Raw genomic sequence first — 15,935 nt, forward strand, 5'->3', positions numbered from 1 at the left:
CAAGAAAGTCAGCTGTTTCCGAAAAAGTATGAAAATTGGTTTTGTTTCTTTTGATATTTTAAACCAAATGGGACAAAAACATAAATTTAAAAATTGCATTTGACCTATTTAAACCAGTGATCCTATGCACAACGCTTTTAAGTCTAAAAAAATCTGAAATTGTGAAATTTTTTGGTCAAAAATGTTAACATTTCAAGTTGTTGACATTGAACAGCTGATTAAAAGTCAGCTGTCCGAACTTACAAATGTTTACGGGACAAATTTTCCCAGCAAAAATTGGCAAGTTCTCAGTCACAGAACTGTCAAAAAATCTCTCTCAACTCGCTCTCTTTTGCTGGACAATTTTGTTATCGAACAGCATTCAATAAAATTTTTTACAAATTTTTGGGTTATCGTACAGGCCTAATATACAGATATTATAATCGAATCCTTTTACATTCTGATAACATATAGAAAAAGAATTACTTAGTTTTTTGACACTGTAGCTGATCTCTGAGGCAAATGAGGTAAATTGTCAGATCTTTCCACAAATTCTTTCATGTAGCCCTAGCCGATCAAAATTCTCTCGACATCAACTACGTAAAAATACTTTCATGCACTACTATTTTAAAACGCGATCTACTTTCGGAAGAAGGTGACCGAAGCTTATAACATAAAGTAAGTAGTCTTCTTTCATCTTCGATTTGACATAATAATTAATATTACCATATTTATATCTGTAGGCTAATGCGGCTAATACCCTGAAAATACCGAAAATCGGAAGATACTGTACTATGGGGGCTATATTAAAACGATGGCATGTACTGATAAATTTCAGGGAAAAAGGAACACAAAACATTAAATTTGACCCATTTCGGTGTGATATTGAAGCTAAAACTTTCAAAATACCGAAATGGGAGCCACATGAGCCGAATAACCCATTACAAAGTTATGTAAAACAGCTACTTTCCTCATTACCAGTAAGCTGTAAAATAATGGGTTATTTCCTAAACATTATACAAGGCAAAACTACTTACTTTACTCCTTACCAAGTACGGTAGCACAGAGCGTGTGTGTCCGGCTACAAATCCGTGGGTTGTGTGTTCAACACTCACCATCAGCAAACACTATTTTTGTTAGCAAAATTACGAAGAGTTGGTGGTAAACATGTAAGCGCTTAAACTTAAGTTGGAGGAACATCAAGATAAGATCTGAATTTTTCCATCTAAAGCTCAATTAGGACCATCCCTTGTCATCTTTCATCCCCACGAAACCATTTTACGTGATATTAGTATAAAATGTAGGAAAAATGTATACAACTTTGATTTTGGTTCTTTTAACTATTGAGATCTCTTCTCCAACATTTGTCAATGAAAAGTTCCAGGTCGCAATTAAAATGGTGAAGATATGAACCAAATCCCTTTCCTTGCTCTAACATGTCCACACATGGCTCTTCGCCGCTGGGCATGTATGTTCACTACACATATTTGGTATTTGTATAACAGTATTCATACTTTCATACACACAGTGTTTCAACTAATTTTTTGAAAACTTAGAGTAAGTGGCATAATTGAAAATTAATTTATTACTTATTGGATGAATTAATACATTATTTTTTAGAAATTTTTTGCATATTTTTCTCACAAAACATACAATACATGATACAATGATACAAGGTAACCTCACGCTCAGAGCTCACAGAGTTGTATTCGCTCTGCCGTCCCTTCATTGCCAACAAGAGTTTGACAAACTTTGTATGTATATGTTAAAAGATACATACCTATGTCAGTTTTATTTACATCTCAAATTCAAAACTAAATTTAATTTAAAATTTTTAAATTTTCAGACAAATTAATATTTTAAATTTTCGAAGACATGGCATTTCCACAGCCCATATTCGGAGATTTGTGTGTTTCTAGTTTCTTTGATGCTGGTGAGACCTGTTCCACACAAACGTTCAAAAATCTAAAATAAAACCAGTTCAAAATGAAGAGGCGAAGAGGAGGCGCTTTCCCTAGGGGAAAGTCTTAAAACTCCGACCGAGGGCCGGGGACTTACAAAAAAACTTACAATTAGAAAATATGTTCAGAGTGTCGTAGCTAAAGGAAAGAAATTCCTTGTTCTTTTCATATATTGTCACTGTAGAAGGAACCTGATTTACTTGCCATGACTTAACTATTTTTAACTTGTTACTCCTTTCAGCGAAACAACTATCCAATATTCCAAGCTCAAACTGCAAATTTCACATAGCCCATATTGAAGCACTACAACTATTTGTCCCGTTCTAAGGTGTTAAACTCATTCCCAGACTTTGTGAATAGCAATTAAAATGGACTTCGATGAGGAAAAGGATTTTCAGGCTTCCCTTAAAGTGGAATCAGTCCAAGAACTGATGGCCCAACGAAAAGAACTAGAAAGGGAGATACACAATTACGAAGGTGATGATCCGCTTAGTGCATGGTTCAATTATATTGAATGGATTGTCTGTCTCGTTTTGAAAGTGATGAAAATACTATCAAGATCGTCGTATGATAAAACTGTGCATTAAATATGTAAGTACATTTTAACATTGAGCAAGACTTAATATATGTGTGTGTAATAATGTTTTTGTAAAACATTTTCAGATTGATAATCACAAAGATCCAGCTGAATGTTATCAACAATTATTTAATGCTGGTATTGGTACAATGGTATCGGACTTTTATATCGCATGGGCATATTGTTATGATTTGGTTAATAATACCCGTAAGGCGGATGAAATATTTCGTCGTGGTATTGCTTGTCGTGCTCAGCCACTGGAGGAACTTCAGGAGGCTCACCAACATTTTGATTTTACTGTCGCCCAACGTTTAATGTACAAGGATTACGATAATGTTCAAGAGGAGACAAATCGTCAAATACAGGAACGCCGTCAGGCGCTGTCATCCCTGAGAGGTCATCGTCGTAGGCAAATAGTTGGTAGTATACGCACTGGAGCGGCTGTTAAGAGTCATGCACCAGGAACTATTAGATTAAGTATTTTTTTGTAAAGGTCATGCTATGGATTATTTATAACATTTCTACATTTGTAGACCGAGACCACAAAATCCCATGATCGCAGTAATGTACGTGTACAAGATTTCAAGGATGAAAATGCAGCCCCCAATTTGGCAATCACAAAACCAACAACCGAAGCGGCCGCAAATACTACAGCTAAAGATTATGGGAAATCTGTTGTGCAATCAATAATAGACGCCAAACGTGAACAAGAAATTCTCAAAGAACCTGGACCCTGGAATAAACCACATGTGAAGGGCAAACACTAGGCCCACACGATACCTACTCCACAAACGTATAAAATGCTATTTATTTAAACTAAGGGATCCGCTCTTAGGACATTTATCTTTACTGCACCTTTTATAGTTTTTTATAATTACAGAAAAGATTCTAAAAAAAACAAAAGACTAAATTCTTTGTTACTTTTTAATAATAGCATTCTACAAGAATAAAATCTGTAATGTCATCTTTTTAATATTTTTCCACTTCTTCAGTATACTTCTTCAGGGTAGAAACAGGTTTCCAACTATCCAATTAAGAAACGCATATAAATATCATTTGTCTTTTCTCATTTCGTCGAAAAAGATTACAGAGGTAAGTCTGAACTACCAGGTCGGTTGTTATTGTTGCAACGTATGGGTTCGTTCTTATATTATTTCAGTTATCAGGTTCTGATTCCTCTATATCCAGGCTCAAAACCTGGACTGATTGCATCCATAGATAATCAGGAGACTTGTGAGTGGGGTTAGCTGGGAATCTAAACAAATGCAACGTGTCGTGTGATTCCAATCGACATGGATATATGGCATCAATTCGGGCCCCATACGAGTTAAGACTGCTGCATCGTACGGATCTTAACTTGTTTAAAACTACTTTTTGTATTTGCATTGTCAGCTGGCGTCTTTCTGCTGCGATAGATGGGGGTGGTCACTAAATACGGTAGAACTGCACTAAGCTTGTCATGATAGACATTTAACCTACCACACATGTCATCGACAATAGGACCCGTCGCCAGCATAGGAATTAATCGGCATACATTACGATCTCTATGCCGCCTCTATGTTCCAAACACAATTTCTGCAACAAGTTTCGATGGTCGCATTTCCGTATATGTATATTACACGGATATGCAATGTTACTTCAATATATTTAAGGGTAATGTGGTACTTGACCGGCTTGAAATAAGAAAGAAGGGAAACATATTTTTTGAAACAGATTATTATCACATATTTACAAACCACTTTAAGTCACCAAAGGCTTCGCAAATGAAATTTGCACTGTTCAAAATCCAACCAACAAGTTCACACGTCAACATTCATGATTTCAATGCCGGGGATGTTACGGAAAGCAAGACACAGACCTGCATCCATGGGGAATACAAACAACAGCACGACCAATATTCAGCAGAGGTTTAGTTATCTATAATAATCAGACACATTCAATACATAATTATATACCAATTTATCTTCGTTCCAACAAAAAAACTTACAGGCTTGCTCGCTGACACCATGATTGTTACGGAGCATTAATTGGCAGATATTGTTAACGACTTCAGGATGGTACACACTGCTGGCAATAAAATGTTATTTTTCTTATCTGTTAATTCATTACTTTTGTAGTTATTTCAGCGTATTTCCACAGAATTTCAACATACCCAAATGGACCGCGATGTCCGTTTCTTATTTTTTCACATTGCTTAAGCTTTTGACTAGAATTATTCCCAAAATTAAGAAAATCTTTAATATGCACAAAATTTCAATATAATGTAAACAAACAATATTTTGTTATTGTTGTCATTGACATACAATAACAACAACTTTCATATTGTTTCGAATACATGGTTGTATTTGGCAGCTCAAGGACGGTTTTTTCAAATGAGATTACCTTGTATCATTGTATCATGCATACAATATATTTTGTTATTGTTGTCATTGACATACAATAACAACAACTTTCATATTGTTTCGAATACATGGTTGTATTTGGCAGCTCAAGGACGGTTTTTTCAAATGAGATTACCTTGTATCATTGTATCATGCATACAATATTGCCCGTTGGGCAAAGTAACCATTTTTACCAAGTCTGGTATGTGTCTTTTATATTTTTCAGATATATTTATGATTAATGTAGCAAAATTTTTTGATCGAATACACGCCATCTCGTTAACAAGCTCATGTTTAAAAGACACCCAAAAATGTTTGGTGACCAAGGACAACGAAAATCTGGGTAAAAATCGTAAAGTAGGGCCCTGACCTATATCTCAAAAACAAGAGCTGATGGAGAAAAAGTGTTTCCGAATTTGAAAATAACTGAACAATTTGAATTAGAAATTGTAGAGATATTGAATGAAACAATAATCTTGTTGACCAGTGTTATTATTGTCGATATAGCCAGGCCAATATTTGACCATTTTGACATAAATATTTATTTGCTGATTTTTTCATAATTTCAGTTGCCAACTGTGTATGTGCATACGCATTAGACATACATACATGTGAAATGTATGTATAGCTTAGAACAAATGTATGCATGTATGTTTGTACATGAACGCTGTGTAATTATAAAACTTTTCTAAAACAAACGTAAAAGAAAACTTTTGAACGATGCTTTTGTCAGTCATTCCATTTTGTAACATTGATGAGCATCGGGGCATTTGTGAGGATTCGCTCCCACACACACACATACGTTTATGTGTGTGTGTGCTACAATATGTGGTCCATATTTGTATATGTGTAGTTGCTATCCACTGAAAAGTTACTCCTTTCAGCATATAAGTCGTTTGTCTACAACACATACACATATGTTCAGATACATGGACACACGTACACATAGGTACTTATAGAATTGTCTTAAGTTCTTCTTTCGAGAGTCGAAAGTATGGGTTATTTTGTCCCGGGGCTGTAAGTGTACTCGTTTATCATTATTATATAAGAAGGAACAACTGTGTCTTAAGCTTGTGCTGTTGTTCTTGTTGGTTTTGGTGGTACTGCTCTTCGTTCTGTGTCTTAATGAAAAGTTCTATTCTGGAAATTAGAAAACTATTTGCAGCCAACCCACTCCAGCAACAACGTCATGTTCATATTAGTGTCATCTTGGTGGTTACCTCTTTTCCGTTCATCGTTCCATGTTATATAGTGCCGCTTCGGCAAATACATACTCGTACTTCTCAGGACTTGTTTTATGCATGACTGGATACTAATATACGACAAAGTGTCCCAGAGATGGGGACAACAACGAAGCATTCAAATCTATCTATATAAAAGAAAATGGTGTTAGTTACTTAAGAACGACTGTACAGATTTTGATAATTTGGAATGTTATCATGACATAAAAGTATAAAACCTAAAAGAACTACATAAAGTTCCGCGAAAATTATTTGCAGAATATTTTGGAGCAAATTCGGTTTCTTTTTCTATCGAGCTGTATATCCTGACACTTCATTGCACAGTTTTTGGCCAAAATTATATATTAGGGTTATGTATGTATATTAGGTTAGGTTTTGGAGTCGGAGTGTACGAGTCGGATTCGAGCAATTTTCGGAGTCGGAGTCTGAGTCGAAAAAAAATAATAATATATAAGAAAACAATTAAGCAAATGGTATATTAGACTAAGTTAGAGGGCGATTCACAGAATATCTACAATTCTTTGAAGTCAAATCTTTTCATTACAGAAAACATGTTGAGAATATTTTATGGCCCAATTGATGCTTTAATTTTTTGCAAGCAAAAGTAAAGTTCTATGATATTCTAATTATAATTGGGCAATTAACGTCTTCTGTACAGTTCTACAAGTTTTCTGTCTGAAGACCTACTGGCCTTCTCACACAGGTCTATTTTGAAGAGCTTTTACATAAAATTAGATAAAATCTTAATTATTAGATTATTCTATACAAATCTGAAAGGACATGGGAATCTAGAAATTTATCGATCGATTTTATTTGTCATATTTTGTTGGCCCGATTTATGACAAAAACGTCAGTTTTTTAAGCCAAACATTAATATTTTGAATTTTCTGTCCACCATTTCCGTAAAATCTAATATTTTTAAAAATCGATCGATGAAGGACTTGATTTTGATGTTTTTGATAAGCCCACAAAAATATATTTCAATCGGTTTAGTTTTCAAGTTGGCAACGCAAAACGCTTTTATAAAAAGGGGGTTTTCGTATACGGCCATTTGCCACAAAACTTCGTGGTATTTTTCAAATTGAAATTCAGAAAGCAGATTTTGTTCTTTTTATGTTCTTTCAGATGAAGAAAATCTAAAAAAAAATGTTTCGTAGTTTCCTTGGATAAAATTCATTAAAAATGGGTTTTTAAGGCGAATTACACGAATTTTTAACTTTTATATTTTTTCTTTGGTTGGAATTTCAATATTACCCCCTACTTCTTAATTCTATTGCTTATCACAGAAAGCAAGTATACTTTCACGATGACAAACTATTTTCCTTGTAGAAGTTTTAGCAAAATATTTCAGGATTTGTATGGACATTTTTGTTCCGTAGTTAAATACTAATGCCCTTTCTAACGAATATGTTAGGAAAAGCTAACAAATTAGCCTATATGAGCCAAATATAGGAAAAAGTCGAACATTTGTACAAATTTTATTAATTTTAATTCTCTTTCGAGTTGAGCTATTTAGACCTAATAGGTACATTGAAAAATTAGGAATCCACCGAAGTCCCACACATTCAACCACTATGCTACGTTTCACGGGTGGTTAGACCGATCATCAGGCATATTGAATGGTGTTTTTTTTTTTTTAGTGGGTGGACGAAGGCTAAGCTTGGAAACTAGCATTTATATCACAAATCATTCGAAATTTGTATATTCGAATTATTTATTTATTTTAATGTTAGTCATTTAATTCCAAACCTTTCCTATAGTCCGACTTGGCTGGTAACCCTATTTTTCAATGCTTTATTACAAATACTAAGGCAGCTTTTTTCCACCTTTATTTTATTTGTTCTTCTGTATCAGAAGATTTTGATCATCAATATTTGTCACCGGAATCTTTGACAAGTTGATGGTGGCTTAGAACGCTAAGACGCCTGCAACCGTGTCACTTGGTTGTTGGGGTCCCAGGTTCGAATCCCAGCCTGGCTCATGCTGAAATCATTTTTTTTTTTTGTTTTGCCTTATTAAGGCGAAGGTCATTTTTAGAGTGATATTTGAATTAATTCTCTTTCGAGTTGAGCTATTTAGACCTAATAGGTACATTGAAAAATTAGGAATCCACCGAAGTCCCACACATTCAACCACTATGCTACGTTTCACGTTTTAGTTGTATAGGAATTTACCCTCGGAGTCGGAGTCGTGAAAAAACCGGTATGACTTTGATACAAGGTTTTAATTGTATCCCTGTATCATATTTTGATGAGCTTTTACCTAAGATTAGATAATTTTTTTAAGTGCTTATTTATTGAACAAAATATAATTACATCAAAAAAACAAACAGATTAATATATTATGTATGCAAGTACACTGTTCCAAGCGGACTCTCTAGTACAATAATGATCCTTATATAATACATATAATATTAATGACAATGAAAAATTGTGAAAAAAGATTATCTTTTGTATTTAGTGAGAAGTTAAAAAAGAAGTGTCAAGAATGAAAGAATTTTAGATGTTGAACCACCAGTATTTTTGCAAATTAATGTTTGCTATATCAATTTCATCTCTTTGTGAGATGGTCAAATCGCATATCATTATTGTGGATCATATTTGTATCGATCTCTTTCTTGCTTGCTCTTCTATATAGGTGATAGAATATTGGTATTCCTTGACTATTTTGCATGAATCCTTTATTGTCTAGGTACAAGAAAGCTTCTGGTGGCACGAAGCCATTTACTAATGTATTACAAATTATTCATCATTTACATAATAGGGTGCAAAAATTTAACTATTTGTATTGCAATTTATGCTTATTGAAATATGATTTCTTATAATTTTTATTATAAAATTATCTATTCTGTTTATATTAGAGGAGTTGTACAACAATTTATTTGAAACATATTTTGTATAGTAACTATGTGCAGATCTGTACAATCCAGTACATGCTCTTAAACATTTTCTCTCGAATTTCCTAATTCTCTACATATTAGAAGGGGAAATATTAAACCAAATTGGACAACTGTACGTTATAATTGGACGTATTAATGATTGGTACATTATAACTTTCCTTTTTTATTTAAATGTTTAGAATAAAAAAGGGTTTTATAATTAAAGGTTATTTATGTGAGTATTAAGTATAAAAATTTGTCCAGATATATACCTAGATATTTAACAATATCTTTATTTGGTAGTTTTTTATTTTCAATGTTGGATTTTATACCAAACAGTTTCCATTTTTTCTTTATGTTACTGTTGCATTTGTTGACAGGTGGTCTAAATAAAATTGTTTCACATTTACCAATATTAATTTTCATATGCCAATCAGTTGAATATTTTTCTACAATATTAAATTTGTCCTGTAATTTAAAATTAATTTTTTCAATTTTATCGTCCGAGTGAAAGACTATGATGTCATCAGCAAAACCTGTTATATTATCAATACTTTCTAATAACTCATAAATATATAGATTAAAAAGTATTGGCGCATTACAGTTCCTTGTTGTAAACCGTTTGTAATATTGAATTCTTTATTGGGAATTTATATTTGATTAATTTTGTAATTAGACCAGGGATCCATATGGTATCAAAAGCCTTCTCGAAGTCGATGAGGCATGCTCCTGTGCCGTATTTTTTATTCAGATTCCAGTTTATATTGGAGGTTAGAATGTTAATTGCATGTATGGCTGAATGTTCATATTTGAATCCAAATTGCTTTTCGGATACTAAGTTATTGTTTTTACATATCTTATTAATTTTATTATTGACACAGATTTCGACTTTACTTATATTTGGTAAGAGACTGATTGGTCTTAAGTTTTTTGGGTTTGATGTGTCCTTATCTTTCTTAGGAATAACCAGGGTTTCGGAGTCGGAGTCGGAGTCTATGAGTCGGAGTCGAGCAATTTTGCTGGAGTCGGAGTCTGAGTCGAAAAAAATAACTCGACTCCGACTCCGGGCAAAATTTTTTCCACGTTATAGAAATATAACATTAAATTTGGAACAAGAATATTTTTTAAAGCATTATTTATTTTAAAAGAAAGGTATAAGAAAAAATATATATAAACGTTATCTAAAACTAAGTTAAAGGACAATTCACAGCATATTTACTATCCTCTGAACTTTAGTCTATTCATTCCTATTTTGTTGATCCAATTGATTCTTCACATTTTTGCAAACAAAAGTAACCTCTTTCGTCAGAAGTCTTACTGGTCTTTTCACAAATTTCTGAGTTATGACATAATGAATTTGTTGATTGACCCCCATCAATAATTGAGAAAATAGCCTTATATCTCTGTTTGGAGATATCGTTTCATCATTTTTAGATGACATGTTTTCAGTTGAATAGGATGGGGAACCTTTCTGTCGAATATGCTTTCCTTCTAGCTCAGTTCCTTCCATGTCCTTTTTGTTCTTGAACTCAAAAAGTAAAACAAAATGAAATTTTTTTACAAAAATGTTCCATTGGAAATTATATGTAGGTTTCCCATATCCAAGAAATCGATATTGTCACGTTTTCATTATCCTTTATCAGTTTTATCCGCTACTTCCTCACAAAAAGTGTATGTTTATGTATTTTGGTAAATTTCGCATAATATATTAACTATGTATGAAAATTGTATGGTTACGCTTCTGAATTAGGGCATCATAAATTCGTTGTTGATCAACCACAGATTCATCCCGCCATAACTCAGAAATCGGAAAAACGGCGAATCTTTCTTCTAGGATTCATTATATACTCAATGAGGGCTTAAGATATAGACAGTCAAGTAACCGGATCTGTCCGCCAGGAACAGATATAGTTCCTGTGTATCCGAGTTTTCTACACAATCAATAGCATATACGAAATTCAATGAAATACATAATCGTAGAGTTTTCATGAGAAAGGATCGGGTAAAAGTGAGAACAATGAAAACATGACAATATCAATTTCTTGTCCTAGTGGACCGACCCTTCATAAAATTTTCCTAACAACATTTTTGTAGAATATTTGCATGCACGACATCTCATCGTGTGCTAATTTTTCAGTTCCAGAAAACATCCATCTGCCTACGTGCTGGGTGGTGTATGCAATACATCTCAAATATTTCAATAAAATTATCCACTCCAGCAAAGTTCAAAATGTGAGCGCTGAATTTTAGTTTAAGGGGTGATCCCTACTTATAAATTTCAGAAAAAAGTAGAAAGTATAAATCGCATAGAATATGTTTTCAATTTTTGTCGATTGGAACAATGTTTTGTAGACGGCCTCAAAACTTCGTAATATTTTTCTATTTCAGATGAAGAAAAAAATCTGCTAAAAAGTTATGTTGTTTTCTCGGAAAAAATCATGAAAAATGGATTTTATTGAGTCTCCTTTTAAGGCTAAGCATACTAAAATGTTGGCTTACATCATAATTTTTATTGCATGTAGTCCTTATGACTTGTATTGCCTCTTCATTTTCACAAATTTTGAAAGCTTAAAGATTTTCTCACGCGGAAGAATTCGGTCCAGAATATACCCGTGCAAAAAAGGAAAACCGACAAAAACTTTCTACTTTGCTATTTTTTGCCCTTTCTAATGAATATGTAAGGTAAGATTAGCACGTTAGCCTATACAGGCCAAAATATAGGAAAAAGTTAAAAATTTGTGCATATTTTATTTATTGTTAGTGGTATAGGAATGCACTCTCGGAGTCGACCCGGAGTCGGAGTCGGAGCCGGAGTCGTGAAAAAAACTCGTCTGGAGTCGGAGTCGGAGTCGAGCCAAAAATACCTCGACTCCGAAACCCTGGGAATAACGACCACTTTTGCTCATTTCCATGTAAAAAATTCAAAATATTAAAATTGTGAAAGCTTAGTGATTACTCTGATATTTAACCATCAATGCCACAATTTGTATTAATTTAAAGCTCAGATGGCTTAGTTTCAATATTGAGCTTTCTCCTTGGAATCGTCGTCATTTTTAACATCTCAAGCATTTCACCAATTTTGGTAACGCAATTCGGAACATTTTAAAGCTCAGAATGTCTTCATTGTTTAAACGCAAAGCTGAGATACTCGTCAGTACAATTCATCTTATATTTTTCCATTGACGGGCTTTCCTTTTGGAATACTGAAGCGGAGATATTCGCATATGAATAAAACTTTGAATGTTCTCTACATAAGTTTTTTGGCCCATTCCGACCCATGAATATTATTCGACTGGTACCAAAATCAATAGGCTTCTTCCTATATGGGACCCCCATTAACCCCCAAATTTCGTGATAATTCGATCAAAATTGCGAAATGAAAAAATGGGATGTATTAGCGACTATTACGATATCTCCGTTATTTGACCATCTACGCCAACCTATTTTGCATCATTGTCAAGATGGGATTTTCTACTTTCATAGCCCTGCTTTGCTTTTGGAAGGTACCCAACTAAAGCTGTGATATTCGTCATTATAATTAAAATAGCAAAAATTAAAAGTTGGGTTTTATTCGCGACTATTGCGATATATTTGACAACCTACTTTACATCGTTGGAAAGGTGATACTTTCTACATTCATTGCCAGGTTTTGCTTTTGGTATACCGCTTATAGACGTTGAGATATTTGCTTTGGAATAGAACGTTGACTTTTTCTCCAAATAAATATTATCCGGCCATCCGATCAAAATTGCGACCTGTAGCGTGATTTCAAAAAAAAAATGGAAAATGGGATGTATTACCTACTATTGCGATATCCTTGTTATTTGGCCAGCAACGCCAACCTACTTTGTATCATTGTAAAGATGGGATTTTTTACTTTCACAGCCAGGCTTTGCTTTTAAAATGTTCCCAATTAAGGCTGTGATATTGTCATTATAATTAAAATCTCAAAAATGAAAAGTTGGTATTTTAGTTGCGACTATTGTGATATCTTCGTACGACGCTACATCGTTCGAAAGGCGATATTTTCTACTTTCATTGTTTGCTTCTGGCATTTCCTTTATAGAAACTGAGATATTCGCTTTGGAAGAAACGTTGACCTTTTTCTCCAAATGACCCCTAAATATTATCCAACCATCACCAAATTCCCCTCCGGGACCCCCATCAACGCCCAAAATTTGGTGACGATCCTATCAAAATTGCGTCCTGTAGCATGATTACAAGGGTTTGATGGACAGACGGACTGGCACACATAGCCAGATTGACTCAGCTCGTCGAGACATTCATTTTGGTATATATAAGTATGGGTCTACGACCATTATTTCGTTGCGTTACAAACTTTTTGACCAAAACCAACTTATAATACCCCTCCCACATAGTGGTGTAGGGTATAAAAATTTTTTTCAATTGACATCGTATTTTCTACAACATGATAGCAATAATGAAATGTATGAAATGTTTCAAAAAATATCATCAAGTTCAATGTCTAAAGCATACGAGACGAAGTTCGCTGGGCCGACTAATAATATGTATATTATTATATAATTCCCTTACTGTGTCCAAAATTTCCCATTGAAAGAAATTGGATCACTGAGAAGTGCGTTCTAACTTCCGGTATATCACCTGAAATATCATCTCTACCATTTAATACCCTATTCCTCTTTGAAAAAATTGTTTTTATTAAATTCGATAACGTGGTATATTTAAATGTACTGCTGGGTAAGAGGTGAAACAATATATCGAACTTAAACATCACCGTAAACAATATACCCATATATTTGTCAATTGTTTTACATATCCCGCTCATTTTAACCCACTTAGCGCCGAGAATTTTTTTGCGTACAAAACTTAAAATTTGATATGAAAATAATATTTTCGAGGCTTTTTAAGCATTTTTTACAAAATATTTTTTTTTTCTATAAAACGTAAAGTTTTCCTGTAATCGGGCCTTCTTTTAAAAATGCCAAAAAGTTGGAAGGGTAATATCTGTGTATTCTTACATTACAATCCTTTGGTTTTTGACGAAGAAAATACTCTTACTATATTCCTAACAAATCCCTGACTTTATATGAATGTAACATTAGTTGATTAAACTTTAACGCATATTTAAATTTTTCATCAAAAATGGAAAATTACAAAAAAAAAACGATTTTTTTCTTTTTTAGGCCAATTGCGTGGAAATGTATGGACCGAATAAAGCTTTATAAGCGTGGAATGATAGACAACAGTCAATACTATAACAAAATGCAAAAAACCTCACAAAAATATGCGATTTTGAGACTTTCACAGCAAAAATCCTTATTACAAACCTCCTTTCCCACCCATTATTTTAACAAGGGCATGTCGCGCGAAATTTCTGGTAATTTTGTAACCACTGAACAAAGTAGATTGTGACCACTGAAATAAGTAGATACTGAGTAGATTCTGACTACTTATTTCAGTGGTTACAAAATAACCATATATTTTGCGCGACATGCCCTTGTTAAAATAATGTGTGGGAAGGAGGTTTGTTATGAGGATTTTTGCTGGGTTGTATCGCAAAAAATTTTTTGTGTACCAACCCAGCAAAATGTGAATGAAGGGGTTCCATGCGATGACGTGATTTCATGGCATCTTTTGCATTGGTTCAAACCAGGTCGTGAAAGATCCGATCTTTTCATTAGCATTTGAACCAATGCAAAGGAAGTCGTTAAAGATCCGATCTTTTCATTAGCATTTGAACCCATGCAAAGGAAGCCGTGAAAGCTCTGATCTTTTTATCAGCATTTGAACCCATTCCATCGATCCAATAGAGATGAATTTTGTGTTTTTATTTATACACATTTTTCTAAATATATAAGATTAATTCTTTAGAATAGGTTTGATGTTGTCGGAGACTCGAAATCACAACCAACGTTGTTAAAACTCTCGTCGTAATGATAATGTCATTGCAAAGGGTTGGTGAAAATGACATGCCAAAGCATTGGGGGAAATGACACGCCAAAGCATTGATGGAAATGATATGTCAAAGCATTGGTGTAAATGACATGATTTGGATCCAAAAATGAATAGCATCTTTTGGGGTCCACGCTCATATAAAATTCATCGATGAAGATGCTAAAAAAATGACATGCCAGATCTCTTGCACCCATGATTGAATGGCATCTTTGGCATCTAACATTTTGCTGGGAATTCATCGATGAAGATGCTAAAATGATGACATGCCAGATCTCTTGCACCCATGATTGAATGGCATCTTTGGCATCGAACATTTTGCTGGGAATAAGAGGTATTCGAATAATTTTATTTATGCAAATTCGAAGGTAAAGCGGATGTCCAACTATATTTGTACGATCTTAGCTAAGTTCAATGCAAGGTTAGAGTTTCATGAAAATGTGCATATGGTTTAAGCACTTAACAGTCAAGCGAACATTGGTTAGTATAACTCAAATCATTTATCTCCCATGGGGTATAAAAACGAGTCTGAAGCAGATATTACCGCGTTTTATGCGCTGGTCGGTCTGTTTTTTATTTTTTCTGTGTTTCTTTTTTTGTTTTCGTGTTATTTAGTTTCAAGTTCATAAACTCTGGATACATTATCGCTTTTTATTGTATTAGTCTCGGGAACAAAGTAACTTGCAAATGTAACTTCAAATTGTGTACATCCACATTTAATTTCACTTTTCATGTATAAACTAGGTGCTGAACTTTCTGTCATGTCATTAAGTTTTTCATACTATGTATCTAACTCATTTATGTTCATTGTCAAAAAAAGACTTAATAAATATAAACTTAAACTTTGTTAATTGTTTTACATATCCCGATCGTTTTAAAGTACTTTTAAGATAATAAAATTTTTCAACGCAATATGTCTTAATATCGGTCCACGTTACGTTGCGATGACAACATTCGTGAATGATCGCAAATTTTTAAAGCGAA

At 33.7% G+C, this 15,935-nt stretch overlaps 1 protein-coding gene and 1 long non-coding RNA gene across 2 annotated transcripts; one reads left to right on the top strand and one right to left on the bottom strand.

Moving 5' to 3' along the window:
• Positions 1-551: 551 nt before the first annotated feature.
• On the top strand, positions 552-3,359 carry LOC141398601 (mitotic checkpoint serine/threonine-protein kinase BUB1 beta-like). The gene is made up of 4 exons (XM_073976015.1): positions 552-657; positions 2,182-2,531; positions 2,604-2,994; positions 3,051-3,359. The coding sequence occupies exons 2-4, from the start codon at positions 2,508-2,510 to the stop codon at positions 3,071-3,073; spliced, it is 438 nt and encodes a 145-aa protein (XP_073832116.1). The 5' UTR covers positions 552-657; positions 2,182-2,507; the 3' UTR covers positions 3,074-3,359.
• A 77-nt stretch (positions 3,360-3,436) lies between these two features.
• On the bottom strand, positions 3,437-4,893 carry LOC141398602 (uncharacterized). The gene is made up of 3 exons (XR_012411672.1): positions 4,505-4,893; positions 4,254-4,434; positions 3,437-4,190 (listed from the first exon to the last, which is right to left on the bottom strand). It is a non-coding gene; the product is annotated as an uncharacterized lncRNA (long non-coding RNA).
• Between the last annotated feature and the right edge of the window lie 11,042 nt (positions 4,894-15,935).

The sequence above is a fragment of the Musca autumnalis genome, unplaced genomic scaffold, assembly GCF_047663935.1.
Source record: "Musca autumnalis isolate F117 unplaced genomic scaffold, ASM4766393v1 scaffold_3, whole genome shotgun sequence".
NCBI classification, from domain to species: domain Eukaryota; kingdom Metazoa; phylum Arthropoda; class Insecta; order Diptera; family Muscidae; genus Musca; species Musca autumnalis.

Coding starts and splice junctions, on each gene's coding strand:
- LOC141398601 (XM_073976015.1), top strand. CDS start 2,508: ATGATAAAACTGTGCATTAAATAT. Junction 2,532..2,603: donor TAAAACTGTGCATTAAATAT/GTAAGTACATTT, acceptor AAACATTTTCAG/ATTGATAATCACAAAGATCC. Junction 2,995..3,050: donor ACCAGGAACTATTAGATTAA/GTATTTTTTTGT, acceptor CTACATTTGTAG/ACCGAGACCACAAAATCCCA.